We start from the raw sequence: 22,887 nt of genomic DNA on the forward strand, positions 1-22,887 counted from the left end.
GCTAACTATCTAAATGATGTCAGAACAGGAAAGTATTGCAAAGTTTGGATGAGGGATGGATCAATTTCACTTTCAGTAACTCCTAAATCTGATTTGTTGGAATTTAAGATGTAATCCTAAAAAAGTCCCTTAAACCTGAGAACTGTTTATTAACATCCCTTTTCTGACCTTTGTCTTAGAAACAACCATTCTGCTGTGGCAGCGGTCCCTGCAGAGACTCTGGATGATAACTCGACCTACCTTCCTCCCAGGGGTGGTGCAGGAGTCCATGAATATCTATAAAGGATTCTGAAATACTATAATAAAAACTAGAAGAAAAATACTAGTAGTTGTTCTATGTATTAAATTGTGCTTTGAAATATCTTAAATCATACAATGTATATATAAAACCACAATTTTAACTCACTGAAAATACTGAGTTGGTGTGAAAAAAATTAATTTTGTAAGACTAATGCTTAATTAAAAATTAAAAAAAAATTAAGAATTCCTGATAAGGCTATTTACTTCAAACCTGATATTTGAATCAATTATTTAAAAAGTAAAAGGTAAAAAATGCCCACCACTGTAAGGGGATTGTCTTACACTGTTAAGGGTACTGCTGACTTTAAAAAGTTTGAGTACATTTTCAGAAATGTAACACTTTTTGTACATTTTGGATCTACTGAAGAATAATTACCCATATGATAGACATCAGATTTCATAATCATATTTTGGCACTAAAGGGAATTTAGCAATTTTGCATCCAGCGGTCTGACACCATCCAAACCTTTAACTGGAAGTAGGTGCTCATATTCAGTGCAAACACACAGCATCTTTCAAGTTAAAAAATGCAAAGAATAGTTATCAAAGAAAATGAATAAAATCCATAGCGAGATAATATTTTAGAAAATGATTGAAGTTTTAACCCAAGAAAGGACTCTTAGAGTGTCTTATAGCTTAGAATAAGAACATGTCAATCACGATTAAGCTTCTGGAATCGGAATCCCTTTGAAATGCAGCTGTTTCTTCTTTAATTGTGGCAGCGGACTCTGAAGAAAAGAAAGGTCCAGCCTTAAAGATGAGTAAGGAATACAAAATAGCTCAGGATTAGTTGTGGAGTTCAAAGGTCGCTAATTACACTAAGGAGTTCCCAGACACAGAGAAAACATTAAACAGGTCACCTACCAAACGGGAAACAGACTTTGTCTTCAGAAATTATCCTGAAGTGACAGGTTTCTAGACAATATCAAAGCATCACAGTGTGCCCAGCTGATCTCAACAGGATGAAAACATGAGTTAGTTTTAGTTCTGTAGCGTTATGTTAGAATGCAATGGCAACAGATGGCATCAGGTTCCCCATTGTCCCTACACTTTTCCAGTACTCCTTAGATTTTCCTCAGGTTTCTAGAAATGTCAGATCAAAGATTCATTGGTTTTTACGATTGCTTATAAAGTTTTGCCTAGGGGATTATTACACTGAATCTCAGCCTACTCACTAGATAAATGCCTCTTCCCTATTTTAGTATACTTTGCTAAACACTTATACAATCAAGATGTACAAATGGCTCCGTTAATATAAGTGAAATGTTAAGCTTTCCTTGAGTTTAAGAGAGATCAAAAAACTTAAAGGGAATGATTTTTTTCTTTTTTCAAAAGGAACGTTTTTACTACTGATTATCTATGATTAACCTAGAATAACAAGCTAAAGTCCTGGTCTGGAAGTTACTCTGTTTTCTTCATTACTTGGGATAATTTTGAACATAGAACATTATGCCATGATAATGTCTTGCAGAAAATGAGTTTATGAGTAGGATTGACCTTAATTTTAAAAAATTACATTTCAAATCCTAAATTTCTATGCAATCTCCTTTCAAACTACCATAGCTCTCTTTCAAGAAGTTAGCAGCTTTTTCTAAGCTTTTCCTTAAGAGACTCATAAAAAAAAGAAACCAAGATATAATTTAATTGAATATTAATCTGTAATGCGTATTTTTTTTATATAACTCTTCTAATTCTGTTCTGTAAAAAGAAACTTGACATGGAATAGGTTTTGAGGTTCTTGAGATTTCATCTTTTCTTGAATGGTCATTTAAAGTCCAACTTGACAATGAACTACTTTGAAAACAGAACGTGACAAAGAATTGTAAAGACAGGTAGAGAATAAAGAGTATGTATGACTGGATGGTTCCTGAAGAAATCCAGAGCATGTCAATAAGGAAGCAAGGGTGACAAATTTAAAGAAAATGTGCTACATGAAACTGAAATAAGATTTAAGTGATACTCTCTACCCATAAAATAGCTTTTGATTTTTACCTGAATTCATTCATTAATGAATTATAATAAAACAGGAAAAGACCGATATTATATCTAAATTTATATTTAAAAATTTGGCTGCAGATATTCAGTAATCACAAAACACTATGCTCATCTTCTGAAGGTATCCCACTCCTCTTAATATGCTTACTAAACAAAATGTTATTGTGGCAGATTAATAAGCTTGCCTGAAAAGTAACTCCAGAACAGAGAAAAACAAAATAGAATTATGCAGATTCTTTATTAGTCAGTAGGATAGTTCTGATTAAAAACAGGTTACTATTTAAACAATTTTCTTTCATTTTCATCAGCTGTTTTCTCAAGAGATTTACAAAGTTGTTCCTAATGTGGTCTCTGGTATTCTGTAACAACACATCGTACTAGCACTTAGCACTTAGGTTTGGAAGAGCAAATAATTTTTTATCTTGCACGTCATCTACAATCTATTGGGAGTAGCTGCCTGCAGCTCTGCACTGAGGAGCCTAAGCCCAAATCCAGGAAGGCTCAGTGGAGAAAGAGGACTGTGACTGATTAGCCATGTCTGCCACAGGGGCAGGAAGAAACATGTATGGCAGGGTAACCCAAGACTAGTCTACAATAAGCTGAAAGTGAATCACTACATTTTATGCTCTGAAATCATACTTGAGTAAAATCAAAGGGTAATGAAATTGGATACATTAGTCTTTAAAATGTTCTTTCAAACTAGATCAGACTAAAAACACTGAACAAGAGCATTTTGTAATTAAATCAATGATTTTCACTCATAGGTTATATGCATACACCTTAAAAATAAAAGACTGTGATTTAATTTATGTTACTATTGTATAAATCCCATTTAAACATAAGACAATTACAGTAATAATGATCCATATGTTACTGGAGCAGGAGCTTTAGAATTCCAGATGTAATAGTCAGAAGAAATTAGTTTCCGGTCTAAAAAAAAAAAATGATAAGATTATATTATCTTAAAAATTCAATGAGAAAGCAAAGTCATGATATTTAAAATTGTGGAACACAATTATTTCAAGGAAGGCAATACTCTGAGATATCCATTTCAATTCAATTTTTATCAAGGCATTATTATAACTTTCACCACTTTAAAAATATGGCTTCATTAAATACATGAATAATCCACCTTTTAGCTTATACATGCCAAAATCCCTCATGCCAAATCTGCTAATTTTTTTCTCACATCTTCCCTAAATTCTTTTTATTATAGACCATTACTTCAGCTACAAAAACATTAAAAATAGTTTTATTGTTACCCTTCTGTAACCTCTTCACCACAGTTCTGATTCTGATCTTGCTATTCTTTATGCATTCAAAGTTTCAGAGATGGAAATACACACCCAACTTTCTAGTAATGTTTTAAAAAGGTTGCTTCAGTGGTTTCTTATTGTTCTGATCAAATTTAAGGTTTCTGTTTTAAGAGCTTTGGACAAATGAAAACCTCTTTAAAGTTTTCTGATATGTAAAACTGAGATGATAATGCTCATTTGGAGCTAGACATGTGTAAGTTCTTATTCCATACATCTCTATGTATCCAATTCTGCCTTTTATACCTTCTTCATAATGAAAAGGATAGAGGTAGGATGTATTACTTCATTGCCTTTTTGTTGTTGTTTGTTCAGTTTGAGAACCTAGTAACACTGAGAGGCAACATAGCATATTGGTTAAGACATTGAGAGGCAACATAGCATACTGGTTAAGTGGTCAGGGTCTAGAGACAGACTGCTTGGCTTTGAGTCCAGTTCTGCCATTTACTAGCTATGTGACCCTATTCTCTCTGTTCCGTCAACATCCTCATCTGTAAAATGGAGATAACAACACTTACGTAGGGTGCTGTAAGGATTAATGAGTTAGCACACATTACATACTCAGAACTGTGCCTGGCACATAGTAAGCAATAAACATCAGCTATTATTATTTAAATTAAGATTATTAGCATTATTAAACTATTTTCAGAACTAAGTTGTATATTATGAATATAGATTTTATTGTCAAGATGACGGCAAAATAAAGGTTTTTACATAGTTGCACGAAGTGATAGTTATGCTCTGAAACTAATAGAAGAAGGAAATAAAAGATTGGTCATAATTATGCATTTAAAGTGACCTCTTTCATTCATATATTAAGAAGCAGGTGAATTACTGAAACATCCCATTCTGTATTATAATCTCTGAAAATTACTACAATATGTTTAGTTAATATTAATAAGATACAATATTTTAAACATTATCTAAAGAGACAACATATTTCCCATAGACAACCTAAAATACTGGTCTATACTGGTCTGTTTGCATTTAGACAAAACTGCTGGTTTGTCCAAACTAACAACTGTATTGTGCCTTCATTTAAAAAAAAAAAAAAAAAAAGCATTATGAAGACTCTTCCATATACATGAATTTCTCTAAAAAGCAACGAAAAAATGATGTAGGAGAAAGCACAGGGATGTATGGAGGTAAAGAATATGGCTTATTCTGGTTATATTACATAGAATATATTATTGCCATTCACAGGTAATTCCTTAGAATTCAGTAGTTCTGAGTTCTGTAATCCTTTAGGAACTTTCAAGTACAAAGTCTTGTCTTATCCTTCCTAGGAACCCTAACCCTTAGTTTAAGAAATACTTACCTAAATAGCTTTATTCCCCTTAATATATGAGGCAAAAATGTTGCTGCTTACGTTTATCTAACTCTACCTCATTCTAGCTACTTTTTTGTTCTATGCCACATATCTATATTTTTTGAATTCATCTACAAATTGCTCTGTTTCCCCTCCCTATATTTCCATTTGTACTATATGTGTGTGTGTATACACACACACACACACACACACACACACACACATTTCTCTTACCCTCCTTTTAGTAAAACAGAGTACTAAATAATGCTCATTGACTACAACATTTGCTAAAAATATTTAAAATTTTAAGTAATAATCATACTTAACATTTATTGAATCCATCCCACATGCTAAGCATTAATGCTAAGTGCATGGTTGATATGATTTTATTTAAACCTCCTAACAACCCTGAGGTAAATACTACTACTAATTCCATTTTATATATGAGGAAACTAAATAAGAAGTTCACTAACTTGCCCAAGAGTAAAAGAGTAAATTATAAGCAGAGCAAAGCAAATCCAACTTTAGACTAGAGCCCACCTCTATGTCAATCCTTGCTCATCCAGACCACTTTACAAAGAGGAGAAGGCAGAGGGCAATGTACATAAACTGTTACACAGGATGGATTAGGCCAGAATTTTTATAAATCGGTATTATTCTCTGATCTTTTTCTGTCATATTTTAATTTTATCTTAGTTAATAATAACATAACACCACTTTAGTTACCTTAAGTTAGTTTGAATCTGTACAACTTACATGTACTTATTTTTGGTTTTCCTGATGCAAAAACTTGAACTGAATGCTGATCCGCATAACACCCAGTGAGTGTGTAATCTAAGATCCTAAAATGAAGCTAGAACAAGAAGAGAAATGTACCAAATTAAGGTGATTATTTGGTAAAAATGATGGTCACATTTTTTTCCCTTGACACAAGTTTAGGAATTTATTTCACAGAGTTCACAAAATAAAAATCACAAATAATACTGTGTGTGTTTGCGTGTGAGTGCACATATTCACACATATATACTCACCTTTCCCTTCTGCATTAGGGTCGTTTCTTTGTAAGGCTGCCATTATGAAGTGCTTAACACATACCAGGCCCTTCACTAATATAAACTCTAATCTGCACTGCAAGGTATCCCTATTTTACACATGAGGGAACTGAGGTTCAGAGATGGAAACACTTAGCGTCCCAGTAGGTAAGTAGTAGAGCTGGCATTTGAACTCAGACCTGCCTGACTACAAAAGCTGGTGCTCCTTCCCCTATGGTGTTTGGTGTTCTGTATGTTCTCTCCTATCTCTAAGGCTATGTGGCTGTGATAGATTTCAGATCATAATTCTTTTATACACCTTTTAGCAGAACACAATAAAATAATTACTAAAACAGAAACACCAGTTTATCTGGTGTTTGGAGGGAATGAAACGCTCTACTTAATTTTTCAGAAAACTAAAATTTAACTTTTACATAACTAACCTTTCTAAAATGTAATGAATGTAATGAATGAATGTAAGTTCCTGGATTTAAATGATAATGTGGTGATATCAGTATAAATGCCAATTAATATATTGGGCTATAATAGAGAGGGCCATCAGTACCTTCTCTGAAGGCATAGTGCTGGGCTGTCTCTGAGCCACAATGATATTCACATGAACCATGAAAGGTCTATTCTTACAGAACTCCTGCCTCCTTTTGCTGTGATTCTCATCTTTGCTGCTAAAAGCTTTTGATATGGCAATATCCTGATAGCTTTTCTATACTTTTTTTCTTCCTTCTTCCTTCCCTGCAAATTTCTCTCTTTTCCTATCTTTCTCCTTTTGATTGCCAAACTAACTGATCACAGGCATAGATATAATTTTCAGATCTTCTCAGCAATTTCTTCCCTATTGCAACTCAAATTATCTAATAGTAAAGGGCTTTTGCTTGCTTGTTTGGTATAATTCTGGATGCTGGAAGTTATGACAAGGTTGATTTCCACACAACTAGATATTATAAAAATAAATCTATTCATTGAACACAAATACGTACTACACGCTTTTGATGCGGCTATAACTGGTTAGGTGATGAAAATGAATAGAAGAGTCATAATCCCTACCTTTGAAAAACATATAGTATAGTAACATCTCACATTTTTTTCTGAAAAACATCTGGAAGAGGGAATTTCTATAATAATCATTGAAACAAAGCTCATGGACATAGTTGAAGCCAATACAGAAGAAATGAATATCACTAGTGTACTTCTGACTTCACTACCATTTCCCCTAGTTGCTTTTACATATAGATTTCAATCTCTCTTTGATTTCTTTGATACTACTCTATTTAGGTTTTCCTGCTACCTTTCTGATCGCATTTTCACTTTCCCTCACTGATTCTTTTGAACCTTCCTCCTATTTTCTCTTATCTTTTTCTGAACTTATTCATTTCTACTGCCTCAACTATTTCTTCTCCATGGATAACTCCTAGATCCTAAGAACAGTTGAGCTTTCTCTTGAGAATCAAGCTTTGGGTTTTAAGCCACCTACTGGACACCTATACTGGGGTAAATTGCTATTACCAGCAACATATGTGATATGAAGCCCACTCCCTCCCAAATTTCTCCACATTTCTTCTAAGATACAGAACTTTCTTCTAAGTATGTACATCCATTCATCAAATATTTATGCGCTAGGTACTGAACTAGATGTTGGGAATAAAACAATGAATGAATGAGATTCACACGGTCTTTGCCCTCCTGGAGCTTCAAGTCTGGTCTAAGTCACAATTTTTTAATGACATCATCTTTGACTTAAAACTATTTCTTATCTTTCTACTTAATTAGTGAGATTAAAGGCTATACCTTTATCACAGCTCTATTCCTTTTTCTCCCTTCCTTTCTCTTTCTGTGACACTACACTAGTTCAGCATTATTAACTTACTACCTTTCAGATGGAATACTAATATAGCTAAAAAATAGTTTCTTTGTCTCTAGTTTTTTTCTTCACTCACCTTCCTCACATCCATTTCAGATTGATCCTCATAAAGTATCGCTTTCTGGAGGACCACTCCCGTACTCAAAAAAGTATAACATTTTCTAACAAAGCAATGAAAGCCAGATTCAAATTCTCTACAATCCAGACCTAAATCACTTATTCAGACTTCTGTGTGACTACTGTTTCTAGCGCTGGTTCCTAAACATGCCTTGTTATCCTTCATTCCTGTGATTAAGTCATTTCTTCACCTATACAAACGAGAGTTAATATTCAAGGCTTCATATCGATGCTTACCTGAGCCTCAGAGTTTTGCCTAAACTCCATCTCTACTACAAAGATTTCCTTGATCACTTTGGTTGGAAGTGCTCAGTCTTTGTTTTGAAAGACCAAAAGCAGTCAGTCCTGATCAGTTACTGACATGCATCATTGAAAAATCCCTAGAGGGCAAAGACTACATCTTACATTCTTTTTATACAAATCTCAAATGTGATATCTAAGAGCTGTGTAGAACCAGGTTAAGTTGAGGTATTTAGGTTTTACATAATTCTTTCACCTTAAAAATTTTAAAGTATTAAGTGATTACTAAACAAAAAGAATCTTACTAAAATCTAACAGAGGACTTAGACAAAAAGAACAGAACTCCAAAAACAAAAAAATGTTAGGAAACATTAAAAATCAATTATATGCAATTTGGAACAAAAGGAAAGGTTTCTAATGTAGTGAGCCATATAAATATACTTACCTTTAAATACGCTGTGCCTCCAATGCAAATCTGGTCAAATGGCTGCTTCTCATGGCTCTTGGCTCCAAAAGTTACAGTTCCAGAAAGACTAATTTCCATTGATTTTGGGAACTTCTGTCCTAAAAACAGAAATACATCAATCAACTATTATAAATTAAATAGATTCTACAGCAAATGAATGAAAAAAAATAAACAAAACCTAGTTTACCAATATTCCAGATCAATAAGCTTTTCTCTCGAAATACTTCAAGCTGGCCAAAACTAACTTTGTATTCCACATGTGTGACTGGACCTCTTTAAAAAAGAAATGGACAAAATGGAAAGAAAAAATTAATCATAGATATAACAGTTTAAAGAGATTTAAGTCAAATCTTGCTACTGTTACTTAATACAAGGACAACATAAAAGCAGATCTGTATTCAAGTTTGCAGAATAGAGTAGAATAAATAATGAATATTATATCTCAGAAAACACAGAAACACAATAAACATTTTTTTGGTGATGCTATACATTTCATTATTAATTCTAAAGATAACTACAAAGTCATGCAGAATGTATTAATACAGGCACATAGATTGACATAACATTAAAACTGTGATTTTACTATATATTTATGTATCCTTTGAAAAGAACTATTCTGTAGGACAAACTTAAAAGTAGAATTGATAAGGAAGTAATCTTATGATATTAATTCACCAGGTTTTCTAGTTGGGCTTGATCTGTATGTTGAGTACAGAAAAATTGTTAGAAATAAAGCCAGTAGTAAAATAAACCCTGAAGAAGCTACACTGGCTGAAGTTTATAATTTACTAGCAAGTAGTTTAACCAGAAAAATGACGATATTTAAAAATAAAGAGATTATTTTTATGACAATGTTTTGGTTAAGAATCAGCATACATTTGAATAACATAAAATTTTTAGATCTTAAAAATAAGGTAAAAACCAAGACAATTTATTATAGGGCAGTGGGAATGTACTAAAGAAGGCAGAGATCATGGCATTATGCTATTTTATTCCTACCTGTTGTAAAAAGGTATACGAGCTTCACAGAATTCAAAACTATTTTTCACACTTTCATGAAGTTTTAAATTAACTGTTATTTTTAGTTGTACTTCTTCCTCTTTTACTTGATAAAAACCCAAAATTGGTGGCACAGGGACCTGGAATCAAACATAAACACATTTTTATATAATTCTCAGGTTAATGGGTCCAAAATATCAGTGGTGATGGAGAAAAAAGCCTTGCAGTAATATAGTCATATATACAGATATATATATATATATATGTATATATAGTCATACATACAGATATATACATATACAGATCTGTATATGTATATATGTATATATACATATACAGATATGTATATGTATATATGTATATATACATATACAGATCTGTATATGTATATATGTATATATACATACAGATACATATACATACAGATACATATACATATACAGATATGACTTTAATGACTAATGGGTTACTCCAAGTTATTTTGATAATAGATGATGAAGCTACATTCCTTCTAAGGTCAGGGATTCTTGCATCTCTTTCTATTTCCAGAGGTGAGAAAGGTGCCTTACAGAGGTGTGTGATACATTCTTTTTCCTACTCCTGCTTGTTCAGATTCCCTTCCTCCAGGGTCTCTATAACCTGCAACACAGAACGTGCACTAAACATACTGATCACTGACACCCGCCCACAGTTTCTGCTGCCCTGCTTGTATCTTGACTCCCCAACCCTCCCAGATCAGCAGTAGCTTAATGGGTCATCAATAACTGATTGGAGCAAAACAATCTGAATCTTCTGGTAAATAACTCATGAAAAGTTCTTGTTTGGACCAAAAGTATGGATGATTTGCTTACAACAGAATTCATAAATATGAAGATTAGCAAAGTCCCAACTTCTCCAAGGTTGTTTACCTGAGAAGTGTAGTAGCATAAGTTGAATGAGTCTAAAGGTGGAGTGAGTGGAAATTTGTAAGGCCCACTAAATGCAGAATCATCTGCTGCATCAATGCTACTAGAGGTCAGAATGGCAGAGTCGAGAGATGTCACACAAGGATGAACCAGAATATCCTGAAGTGGAGATCCATTGGTGGGGAGACTCAAGCTGATGGTAACATTTGGCATACTTCCTTCTAAATCACACTGCAACACAAACAAACAGATATTACCAAGATCTTTGAAGCATACATCTTTTGAATGAGGCCTTTCTTAATTTATCTGAGTCACTTTCCACAACTTAATTCACTTTTCTCTCAAGGTATTATTCTCATTGCTTTCTGTGTTCTGGTTAATGATTCTATCATGCTCTCAGACACCCAAGCCAGAGACCAGGAGAGCCTTCCTAGAGCCCTCTGCTTACATTTAAAACCCTTAAAAAGCAACTTTTCTTCATTCCTGTTACACTGGTACAGGCCCTTACAAATTCTGTCATAGCCCTCTAAGTGTATCTAGACTCACTTTCCTCTAATCAATCCATCCTTCATCAATGCTAGAGCTATCTTAATAAAACATAATTCTAATTATATTGTATCCATGTCAAAACCTCTCAATAGTTCCCCCTCAGTTTTGTATTACTTTTAACGCCTTTTGCTGTTTGGTTCCCATCTACCTCTTTAATCATTTTCTACCCTGCAAGTAATGCTGGAGACACATTGGGGACTGTCAGAGGATCAAAGACTTATTCTCCCAGCTCCCCTTATCCGTGAGTAAGCCCTCATTCCTATACTAAACACCTTTACTCCCATAAATCTGTAGTGGCTCTTTTTCTGACCCAGCCAGACTGATATACCTTACTTGGGTGTGTGCTGGGTTGGGGGGGGCGGTGGGCGGTCAGGCTCTTCCTTTATAACTCAAACTTGACATTTACCTCTATTAAAGCACCCAATTACAACTGTCCAATTGAGGCATATAAGGCTTACTGATAAGTTTTGTTTGGCTAGACTTGTACAATATTTTAAGAGTTGGTGGAACTCAGTAGGTATAATGCTTAGGTCCAAATGCAAGCAGCTAGTTCCACTATCATATACATAGTCTGCATTATGCATTAACTGCCCGCTCTCTAGAGGTGAGATCAAATGTCTGTGCTCCTATTTCCTTCTTTAAGCTTTAAGTTTTTGAAAGCAAGAATTATTATATTTTTCTTTGTATCTCTAGTGCCCAGTACATTGCTAAGTATAAGAGATACTCCAGGGACTTCCCTGGTGGCGGAGTGGTTAAGAATCCGCCTGCCAATGCAGGGGACATGAGTTTGAGCCCTGGTCTGGGAAGGTCCCACATGCCGCGGAGCAACTAAGTCCGTGTGGCACAACTACTGAGCCTGCGCTCTAGAGCTCGTGAGACACAACTACTGAAGCCCACAAGCCATGACTACTGAAGCCCGCGTGCCACAACTACTGAAGCCCGCACGCCTAGAGCTCATGCTCCACAACAACAGAAGCCACCGTGACGAGAAACCCACGCACCACAACGAAGAGTAGGCCCCGCCCTCTGCAACAAGAGAAAGCCCATGTGCAGCAACAAAGACCCAACGCAGCCAGAGATACTCCAATAATGTTTGCTGAATGGATATCTTTTTATAATTATGAACCGTACCTTTGGTTCGCAATTTTAATAGGAAATGTTTTATATTTTTATCTACCACTTGACATATGTGTGAATTCATGAATATATCTGCTGTATAATGCAAGCATTTAGAGAGCAGGCAGGCATTATGAACAGTATCGTGTATAATTAGTGACTTATAAAGGTCTTTCAGTGATAGTTAGAATAACGTCAATCCCATTTGATAATAAAAATGCCAAATAACTACTATGAAACTTAAGAACATTTTAGTATTTTCAACTTTAAATCATCTGCTACTTCACTCTCTATATGTGGATAGCAAGAATTAAAGAAAAAAGTTTTATTTTTTGGCAGATATTTATGGAGATAATATATGAACAAATATTAGTAGCAAATAGTATCAACATTTTAAAATATTCGGTTTATACTTATTATCCTCTAACACTCTAACATAATTAAAGGAATCAGAGAAACAGCAACCATTATGGAAATAACCAACAAATTATCTGCTGTCTAGGCATCTGAAATACCAGAGCACTAGCCATTCACTACGGGATGAGGACATCCATTCTAGAAGAAATCTGTATACTACCTTTTAAACCAATCTGGCATATGTAGATCTGGACTTTTAATTAGGAATTATACAAACAGAAGGGACCTAGGTACTTATCTAATTTTAAAAATGAGAAAAGATGGCTTCCCTGGTGGCGCAGTGGTTGAGAGTCCGCCTGCCGATGCAGGGGACAGGGGTTCGTGCCCCGGTCCGGGAAGATCCCACATGCCGTGGAGCGGCTAGGCCCATGAGCCATGGCCGCTGAGCCTGCGCGTCCGGAGCCTGTGCTCCGCAACGGGAGAGGCCACAACAGTGAGAGGTCCGCGTACCGCAAAAAAAAAAAAAAAAAGAGAAAAGATTGAAAAAATTGTGTAACTCTTCCAAAGAGACAGAGAAATTAGTGGTGGAATGAGGATTAGAACTTCAGTCCACTGGCTTTTGGTTCACCAGGTTTCCTACTAGGATTGAGATAAAATGAAGATAATTATTTCCATTTACAATAGGCTTCATAATAAAACTCCTTTAAATACTTTAAAAATGGTTTGGCTAACAGTTATACTATTTACATACAACCTTAAAGAAACATTTAGTTCATGAGTTTCAGTATACCCTCACTATTTTTATTTTTAGAAAAAAGTTTTTTAAAGATGAAAGTTTCCCATAATGATCATTTGTATTAGACCAAGAATAGGAGCCAATCTAAAATTCCCAGAAGCAATAAACTAGGGTCAGCATATCAATGAGCTGAGATATTTAAATAGCATAATATTAATTAGTATTAAATTATATGTAACATATTTCCTGTTCATTACTACAGAATGAAAAACAGAGACAGTGAATTTTCCTACTTGTATTTTACAGAACTTACAAGAAACGTAGATTCAACTGCTTTAAGAGGTATGAATGACATAATCTGTAAACACCTTAATTTTGGAGACATTTATGATAATTATTTCTATTAAAATTAATAACTGGAATGTATTTTTTTCTTTTTTCGGTATGCGGGCCTCTCACTGTTGTGGCCTCTCCCGCTGCGGAGCACAGGCTCCGGACGCGCAGGCTCAGCGGCCATGGCTCACGGGCCCGGCCGCTCCGCGGCATGTGGGATCTTCCCGGACCGGGGCACGAACCCGTGTCCCCTGCATCGGCAGGCGGACTCTCAACCACTGTGTCACCAAGGAAGCCCTGGAATGTATTTTTGATCGTAATAGAAGTGAGTTTAAAACAGGCACATAAATTTTTAGGTCAATTTAAGGTTAAAAAAGAAAAAAAAAGACCCAGTTTGTCTGCCAGGACTCTTCTCATTCTCTGTTCTTGAAATCTACTTTTATCTATTGGATTTGCACTTAACTACTCAACACTGATATGATATATAGAAAGTTTATATTAATAAGTGCAGAGAACAAAGGAAGATAACAGAAAAACAGACACCTGAGAATATTAATATGTACTTGTAGACATTCTCTTGGAGGGGCTCTATTTTTGATCATTATTGAATGTGGCACTGATCATTGCTAACTGTATTGTTATTTTCATTGCTTTTTCCTATTACCTAACCTTAAACCACAGAACCCTATATTAACCTAGTGACTTGTTTAAATAAAACGTGAGCCCTTGAAAAATGGCTTCAGATATTAAGTCAGAGATTTGTCAATTTCACTCCCTCTAGGAAAAATGGAAAGTAGGTATGGTGACTTTAAAATATTTTCACAAATTCTCTGACCCTACTCTTTTCAAAAGATGGAGCCTCATCCCACTCCCCTTGAACGTGGATCAGACAAAGTGACTGCTTCTGATGAACAGAAAGTGGCAGAAGTGATACTATGTGACCTTTCAGCCTAGGTAATAAAAAGAATAGCTTTCACTTGTGCCTCATGTGGCTGGCTGGCTGTATGATCATTTGATCAAAGGGAAGGCAGTCACCAAGTTGTGAGAATATTCTTAAGCAGCCTGTTGAGAAGTCCACATGGAAAGAAACTGAGGTCTCCTACCAATAATCAGCACCAACTTGCCAGCCATGTGACTGAGTCACCTTGCAAGTAGAACTTCCAGCTCCAGTCATACCTTCAGGTGACTATAGCCCCAGCTGAACTCTTGACTGTGACAGACTTCCACACTAGAAGTTCCCAGCTAAGTTGCTCTTGAAGTCCTGACCTACAGAAACTACGAGTATAATAAATGTTTATTGGTTGTGGTAACAGGTCAATTCATTACACAGCAATGCAGTTGACCCTTGAACAATGCGAGGGTTAGGGGCACTGACCCTCTGTTTGGTCAAAATCCATGTATAAACTTTACAGTCAGCACTCTGTGTCCAAGGTTCTGCATCTGTGGATTTAGCCAACTGTAGATTCAGCCAACTGCAGATACTATAGTACCGAATGCAGTATGTATTTAGTGAAAAAAAGCCACGTAGAAGTAGACCCACGCAGTTCAAATCTGTATTGTTCAAGGGTCAAATGCATATAGCCAGTATAATTAGTAAGAAATGCAAAAAGATAACATTATAAAATTTCACGTGAACATAACATTTAATGACTGCTGTTTATAAGAATCAAGAATGTCACAATATGATGTAAAATAAGGTCGGCAAATTTTACTTTTCTCCATAAATGTTAAGTGCTATGATAAAACAAGTACCAGAGAAAATCTCACCTTGCAAGTGACAACTCCAATGACTTGCCATGTATCTGCTATATCTTGTTTATCATATTGCATGGATTTTACCTTTTCAGTGATAGAAATAGAAACCTGTGGTTTTCCTTTGTATGTTCCAGCTTTCCAGGTCGGCTGTTTTTGTGGATGAGTAACAGAAGCAAAATTAATACTATCCAATGAATTCTGTAAGTTGGCATCTAACAAAGTGCCAAAGGGACAAGCCTGTAGAAGCAAGTCAGGCAACTGGCTCAATTTTGTATTTAGCTCACTGTCATTTTTTTGACCTGAGTAAAGAAAACCCTGTACCCCAAAAAGAAGTTCAAAGCCTTGTGAAATTCCACTAATGCTAATTAATGGTGGACGAGGGGATAAAGTTTGTTCAACCAGTGGAACACAAGCGTATATCATGCTATTCTTCATGAAAGCAACAACTGGCCAGAGTTCTTCACCTCCTATCGGGAGTGCATAAATGGATGTTTTATTGATGTGTGAACAGCTATCACGACTCTCCGAAAAGTCCTTATCATCACGCAATAATCTCAGTTCGAAAAGCAGTGCTTTAAGGAAGGGACCATCTTCAGGAACAGGCACATAACTTGCTCCATTGAAGACTTTGGCTCTTTTTTCAACAGTTGGATACCGTCTGTATTAATGGAAACAAAACCATAATTAATTCCTGCAAGTAAAATAAAACTGCAAGTTCAAAACCTAAAAACAAACACAAAACATAAGGCAAACACTAATAACAACAAAACACACAATAACAAATATACACAGCAACAAACAAAAACCACAACCAAAAAAATATTATATTACATGTTAAATTCTTACTAAAACAACTACCTGTTGTGTACTTGATATATCTCAAATGATAAAGTATCATTATCTATTATCTAAAAAAATTCAATTTAGTTGATTTTTTAAATAGGTAGAGTAGAGTACCTGGTTCTAATTCAAAATCCTAGTCTTTGGCCGCTCAGATTCGCACTTAAGCAAGGTGTGTATACCTGTATACATTTTAGGCATCTATAAGGATTTTTTTTTCTCTCTTATCTTTTTAAAAAAAATTTACTTTTTATTTCCTCCTTTCCTTTGTTTTTTAATCACAAGGAACATCTTTCTCCCCACTCAATCCTACCTCCGGGAGTAACCACTGCCAAGGGTTTACTGTTTCATCCTTCTAGAGGGTTTTCAATGCTTTTAAAGCATAAACATAAACACACTATCATTTTAAAAAAACAGAATGATACATTTTGCAGTGAAACTTACTTTTTACACTTTCCAAGTTAGGTCACGTAAAGCTACAGCTGCACAGTATTCCATTGGGTTAAGGACCTGCAATCTATCTGGACCCCCATTGGTAGAAACATCACTTCTTTTGTTGTTACAGATAAGGCTGCAAAGAAGATTTTCTTGTCTTGTCTTTCCTTTTCCCTTCCTCCCTCTCCCCCCACCCCCACTTTCTAATTGAGGTATAATTTAGATATAACATTATATCATTAGGTTGGTCAAAAAGTTCATTTGTTTTTTTCCATAAGGTGGCTCTAGTAGTGCTTAGTTGTCTTTAACTTCAGTGTTCATTTAAAAAAAAAATCAAAATTGGAGAATTTCTGTGTGGCCATTTTAATATTGAAAAAGAAAGAAAAAGCAACATTTTTAGCATATTATGCTTTATTATTTCAAGAAAGGTAAAAACACAATTAAAACGCAAAAAACAAGATTTGTGCAGTGTATGGAGAAGGTGCTGTGACTGATAGAACGTGTCAAAAATGGTTTGCAAAGTTTCATGCTAGAGATTTCCTGCTGGACGATGCTCCACCATTGGGTAGACCAGTTGAAGTGGATAGCAATCAAATCGAGACATTAACGGAGAACAGTCAATGTTATAGCACACTGGAGACAGCCGACATACTCAAAATATCCAAATCAAGTGTTGAAAATCATTTGTACCAGCTTGGTAATGTTAATCGCTTTGGTATTTGGGTTCCACGTAATTTAAGCGAAAAAAACCTTCTTGACTGTATTTCCTCATGCGATTCTCTACTGAAACATATCAAAAACGTTCTGTATTTGAAACAAATTGTGATGGGTGATGAAAAGTGGATACTGTACAATAGTGTGGAATGGAAGAGATCGTGGGGCAACTGAAATGAACCACCACCAACCACACCAAAGGCCGGTCTTCATGCAAAGAAGGTGATGTTATATATAGTGGGATTGGAAGGGAGTCCTCTATTATGAGCTCCTTCTGGAAAACCAAACAATTAATTCCAACAAGTACTGTTCCCAATTAGACCAACTGAAAGCAGCACTCCACAAAAAGCATCCAGAATTAGTCAATAGAAAACGCATAATCTTCCATCAGGATAACGCAAGACCGCGTGTCTCTTTGATGACCAGGCAAAAACTGTTATAGCTTGGCTGGGAAGTTCCGATTCATCCGCCGTATTCACCAGACATTTCCAGGATTTCCATTTATTTCCGTCTTTACAAAATTCTCTTAATGGAAAAAATTTAAATTCCCTGGAAGACTGTAAAAGGCTCCTGGAACAGTTCTTTGCTCAAAAAGATAAAAAGTTTTGGGAAGATGGAATTATGAAGCTGCTTGAAAAATGGCAGAAGGTAGTGGAACAAAACAGTGAATACTTTGTTCAATAAAGTTCTTGGTGAAAATGAAAAATGTGTCTTTTATTTTTACTTAAAAGCCTAAGGAACTTTTTGGCCAACCCAATAGTTTCAGGTATGTAACATAATGATTTGATATTTGTATACATTGCAAAATGATCACCACAGTACGTCTAGTTAACATCTATCACCTTACATAGTTACAAAATTTTTTTTGTGTGTGATGAAAACTTTTAAGACTTCCTGTTGGGGCTTCCTTGGTGGTACAGTGGTTAAGAACCTGCCTGCTAATACAGGGTACACAGATTTGAGCCCTGGTCTGGGAAGATCCCACATGCCGCAGAGCAACTAAGCCCGTGTGCCAGAACTACTGAGCCTGCGCTCTAGAGCCCGCGAGCCAGAACTACTGAGCCTACGCACCACAACTACTGAAGCCCGCGCGATTACAGCCCGTGCTCCACAACAAGGGAAGCCACCACAACGAGAAGCCCGTGCACCGCAATGAAGAGTAGCCGCAATGAAGTGCGCGCAGCAACGAAGACCCAACACAGCCAAAAATAAATAAATTAAATAAATTAAAAAAGACTTCCTGTCTTAGCAACTTCCAAATATGCAATACAGTATAATTCAACTATAGTCACCATGCTGTATATTACATCCCTATGACTTATTTATTTTATAACTGAAAGAGTATACCTTTTGACCCTCTTCATAAATTTCTCCCACCCCACCACAGGACTTTTTTTTCTGATTCCATCTTAGTAGAGTATGATGGAAAAAAGTGGTTCAATTTAATCCTCCACATTGTGGATTCACTAGTATCCTGAGTACACTTGGTACCCTGAGTCTTCTTGCCAACCCCTACAAAAACATGTAAGAGCATCTTAGTAATAGTGGTTTATCCCTATGGCCCTGGAAGATACTATGAGGTAACAAAAAGAATAAAATGAATAATCTTTTATGGTTTGCATGCTCTATCCTGAACAGTAAGTTACTAATTCATCCTTTTTTTTGGGGAAACAGAAATTTACAAAAATGTTAGATCACATCTTCTTAATTAAAAAAGTACTTTCCCAATTCCTTATCGCTCCACTCCAAAGTCCACAACAAAGTCATTTATTTGCTATTAACTTCTGTGTAAATTGCCTAACTTCCCTAAGTCTGTCTTCTTATTTGTAAAATAAGGGAGTGGCTAAAGAACATATAAGCAATTCTCATCAAGAATCAAGAACAGACCTAGCCAAATAATGTTTTTCTACTAATTCACTAATACTACTAATAAAATATTGGTGTTTACTAATAATTTTAAAAAAGAAAAATAAGAAGTATTCAAAGTTATCCATGTATTAGTGAACCTCACTCATTTACATTCTGATGCATTTTCTTGATTGAGGAAAGGGAAGAATTAGCTAGCCCTCCAGTAATGGTCTAGCAGGTGAATGCCACTTCTTCCTCTTAGTCTTTGGATAAGGATAGTTAAAAACTCTGGACTGAACTCTAGCCCAGACTATTATCCTCTAGAGGATAATTCAAGTTCTCTTAAGTGTAAGAATTTCATGATTGAAACTGTAAAAATAAGTTTGTCTGGGATCTTATTATAGAATGTCTCAATATATATTCAATAAATACTTTGCCGATGACTCAACCTGTCATTTCAGAGTTATTCTAGGCCTTTTCTAAAACAGGACTTGAACTTTAACTGGCCCTGCAACTATAGGGAACAATACCAACCTAAGCTAGACTTAAGCTGGTACTGTTACTATCTATCCAGACAGCAAATCTCTAAACCAGAATCTAAATCAAGTTCTGTTGTGGGGAAAAAGTAGCTAGATAGAGGAAAGATCATTTGCATTCTTAAATCTTAAGTGATGGCCATCATCCTTTGGCAAATATGTGGATAAAAGGCCAGTGCATATCTGTTTAGCTCTAACTCTGGCCCCAGGAGGTCAGAAAACAGAAAAAAAAATAAAACCTAACTAATTCGTTCAATGATACAGGATTAAATAAGTGGCAGATGAATTATCTGAACCCAAGTTGCTGCCTTCATAGAGATGTTGAAAAGTCCACCCAAACAAAAAGAATTTTTCTTTTGAAATATTCTGAGCACAGTGGGAAAGAACTCTGAAAACAAGCACAACTTCTTCAAGAAACTTATTATTGTACACAGTACAAAAATCTTACCTCTACGAAATATTAAAATAAGCTACAAAGCCACAGATATAAATACACTATGGTACTGGCAAAGAACAAAGTAATAGAACTGAGACAGACCAATGTTTATATGGGAGACATAATAAACTACTATCAACAGGCCCAGAAATCAATGAAGAAAATACATACTGTTTGGAAGATGATGTCAGGAAAACTGCCCCACAGAATAGAGAAAAACAAAATGAGAATACTACTTAACACCACATCCAGAGATGGACTACAGATGGATTAAAGGCCTAAATATAACAGAGAAAATGATAAAGTCAAGAGGAAATAATGTAGTAAGATATCTTCGGGAAATAAAGGTAGGAAAAGACTTCAAATTCCCCCAAAGGGCTAACTACTTTGACTGCAACAAAACTAGGGATTTCTGTTTAACCGAGGGTAATGAAAAGTTAATTGACAATGACAATAAGTTAAGATAAAATATCTATAATAGCTAAAAATGACATAGGACTAATATCAAGATTACGCAATGAACTCCCACAAGTTAACAGGAAAAAACCAGCAACTCTTGCAGAAAAAAACAGACAATGGATATATACAGGCAATTCACATAAGAGGAAACCCAAAGGCCATTGCTACACAGAGAAATGCAAATGAAAGTAAGGTATTCTTTACACCAGTACTGGCAAATAGTGGAGTAAGTGTTAGGAAAGAATAGATACTGCTGATGAGAGTGTAGACTGGTCAAAGAATTCTGAGGAGCTAATTATTTGGTAATATTTAGTCAAAATCAGTATAGATATGCCCCCATGTAACTGTCTGAGGTTATCTACTGCAGCACCGTTTTGATAGCTGAGTCGGGGGCAATCTGGGATATCATCACCAGGGGAAGGGGAGATGTAAAATGTGACAGATGTAAACCATGGAGTACTACAGAGCAAGTAGATTCAATGGCCTAGATCTGCACTATCCAGTATAGTAGCTGCTAGCCATACATGGCTATTTAAACTTAAAATGAAACACAATTAAAAACTGAGTTCCTCAGTTACAATAACCACATTTCAAAAACTCAACAGCTACATGTGGCCAGTAGCTGCAATATTAGACAGTATAGATTTAGAACATCTCCCATTTCCATCACTGAAGAAAATTCTACTGGACAGTGCTGCCCTAGATGAACACAAAGTAACCTGGATGTTTCCTAAAAAATAGTGCTGAGAAATCTGACAAGCGTAAGAAAAGGGAATGACAGCTATAGCACACTTAATTGTATAATTTGAAAAATATATACACAAACACACAAACAAAAGGATAAAGATACCAAAGGGAATATATAAGTAAAGCAGGAGTACCTAGGATGGATGGACCAATAAGGCTGATGAACCATATTGAAGATTATTAACCTCCTGAGGTACAACAAGAACAACAAATGTAAGCCAGGTATCCCAGAGAAAATGGTAAACTCCAAGGCTCGATGCCTTCAGTAACAAAAATTGTTAAGGTAGGAAAGAGGGAGTTTTTCATATCCACATTGCCTACCACTTTTCCTTAAAATTACACTCATCTTTGTCAGCCTCAATCTGGATTCAGAACTAGCTACTTCACTATAGAGCTTTTCTCAGGGAAGAACGAATGTTTGCAAGAAAGAACTGTCCACCACTGAGAACAAAAGGTGAAACAGATCACTCAATTGCCACCCATATTTTACAGTGAGTTACTGTATATTCTCTTCACAGAGCTAGTTTGATAAAACGTGGCAAATTCTAAAAGTGGAACCAGATCAGCTCACACCATTTTAAAAAAGTGAATTCAGTTTAATTTTTTGTACTTTTTCAATTTTCTTCAACAATTAGGAACTTTAAAGTAAACTATCTGAGAATTTCTGGGAATGAAAAATAATAATAAGCTGAAAGTAACGGCCTGATACTGCTCAGCAAGAACTTTCCATAAATATGAGTTAAAATGTCCTTGAATGATTTTTATTAAAGTAGAAAAATGTGAAACATGTTTATTGCTCAGGAAGTTTCCTTTCCTTTCGTCATCTCTACATCAATCTTACGTAGGTGGAGTTACGATACAGTAACATTAATATGAGAAAATACATAATACTTAAAATGTGCCAGGCATCAACTCATTTAATTCTCACAACACTATGAGGTAGTATTATTACAATCTCCACTTAACAGATGAAACAAATGTTAAGTAACTTGTCCAGGTGTCGGACCAGGGATACACAGCATCACAAAACTACGCTACACCATCCATCTGTCCGATCCATCACGCCTGAGGATTTAGATTTGCGTTTACCTGGAGAATCTGACGGTGCCACAAAGTGGACTTCCCGGTTCGTGGCTTATGAGCCACACTGCCCGCTGGGCCATGATAAGCCACTAAGGCATCAGCTCTTCGCTAAGGTGGCCACCGAAGAAGAGCGCAGACCGGCTTTCTCAGGCGTTTTCTTTTACCAGAAGCCCCGAGGCTCACGCAACTAGAGCCACATTCTGCCCCACCACAGACAGGTCGGGCTCAGCAGAGAAGCTAACTCCTTCAGGTGAAGTCACTAAAACCTCTGAGTCCGCGCTGGACAACACACGCCACAAAAAGTTCTGTGAATCCGCCCTTAAAACCTCCGGAAATCTATTTATCCCCACCAACCCTGCTTTCTTCCTTTCGAGTCCACTTCCGGGACGGTA

General features: G+C 35.8%; 1 protein-coding gene across 1 annotated transcript; it reads right to left on the reverse strand.

The window, feature by feature from the left end:
• Positions 1-498: 498 nt before the first annotated feature.
• Positions 499-22,849, reverse strand: AP5M1 (adaptor related protein complex 5 subunit mu 1). Its single transcript, XM_082849524.1, has 8 exons — positions 22,502-22,849; positions 15,410-16,055; positions 10,555-10,782; positions 9,647-9,786; positions 8,835-8,920; positions 8,627-8,745; positions 5,674-5,770; positions 499-3,225 (listed from the first exon to the last, which is right to left on the reverse strand). The coding sequence occupies exons 1-8, from the start codon at positions 22,573-22,575 to the stop codon at positions 3,143-3,145; spliced, it is 1,473 nt and encodes a 490-aa protein (XP_082705650.1). The 5' UTR covers positions 22,576-22,849; the 3' UTR covers positions 499-3,142.
• Between the last annotated feature and the right edge of the window lie 38 nt (positions 22,850-22,887).

Source organism: Leucopleurus acutus, assembly GCF_964270905.1.
Source record: "Leucopleurus acutus genome assembly, chromosome: 1".
Taxonomy (NCBI): Eukaryota; Metazoa; Chordata; class Mammalia; order Artiodactyla; family Delphinidae; genus Leucopleurus; species Leucopleurus acutus.

What these genes read in the sequence shown, in the direction of transcription:
- AP5M1 (XM_082849524.1), bottom strand. Translation starts at nt 22,575, where the DNA reads ATGGCCCAGCGGGCAGTGTGGCTCATAAGCCACGAACCGGGAAGTCCA. An exon ending in TATGCTACTACACTTCTCAG is followed by an intron (nt 9,787 to 10,554) that starts GTAAACAACCTT and finishes GTTTGATTCCAG; the next exon opens with GTCCCTGTGCCACCAATTTT. An exon ending in CTTATTGATCTGGAATATTG is followed by an intron (nt 8,746 to 8,834) that starts GTAAACTAGGTT and finishes TTCTGTTTTTAG; the next exon opens with GACAGAAGTTCCCAAAATCA.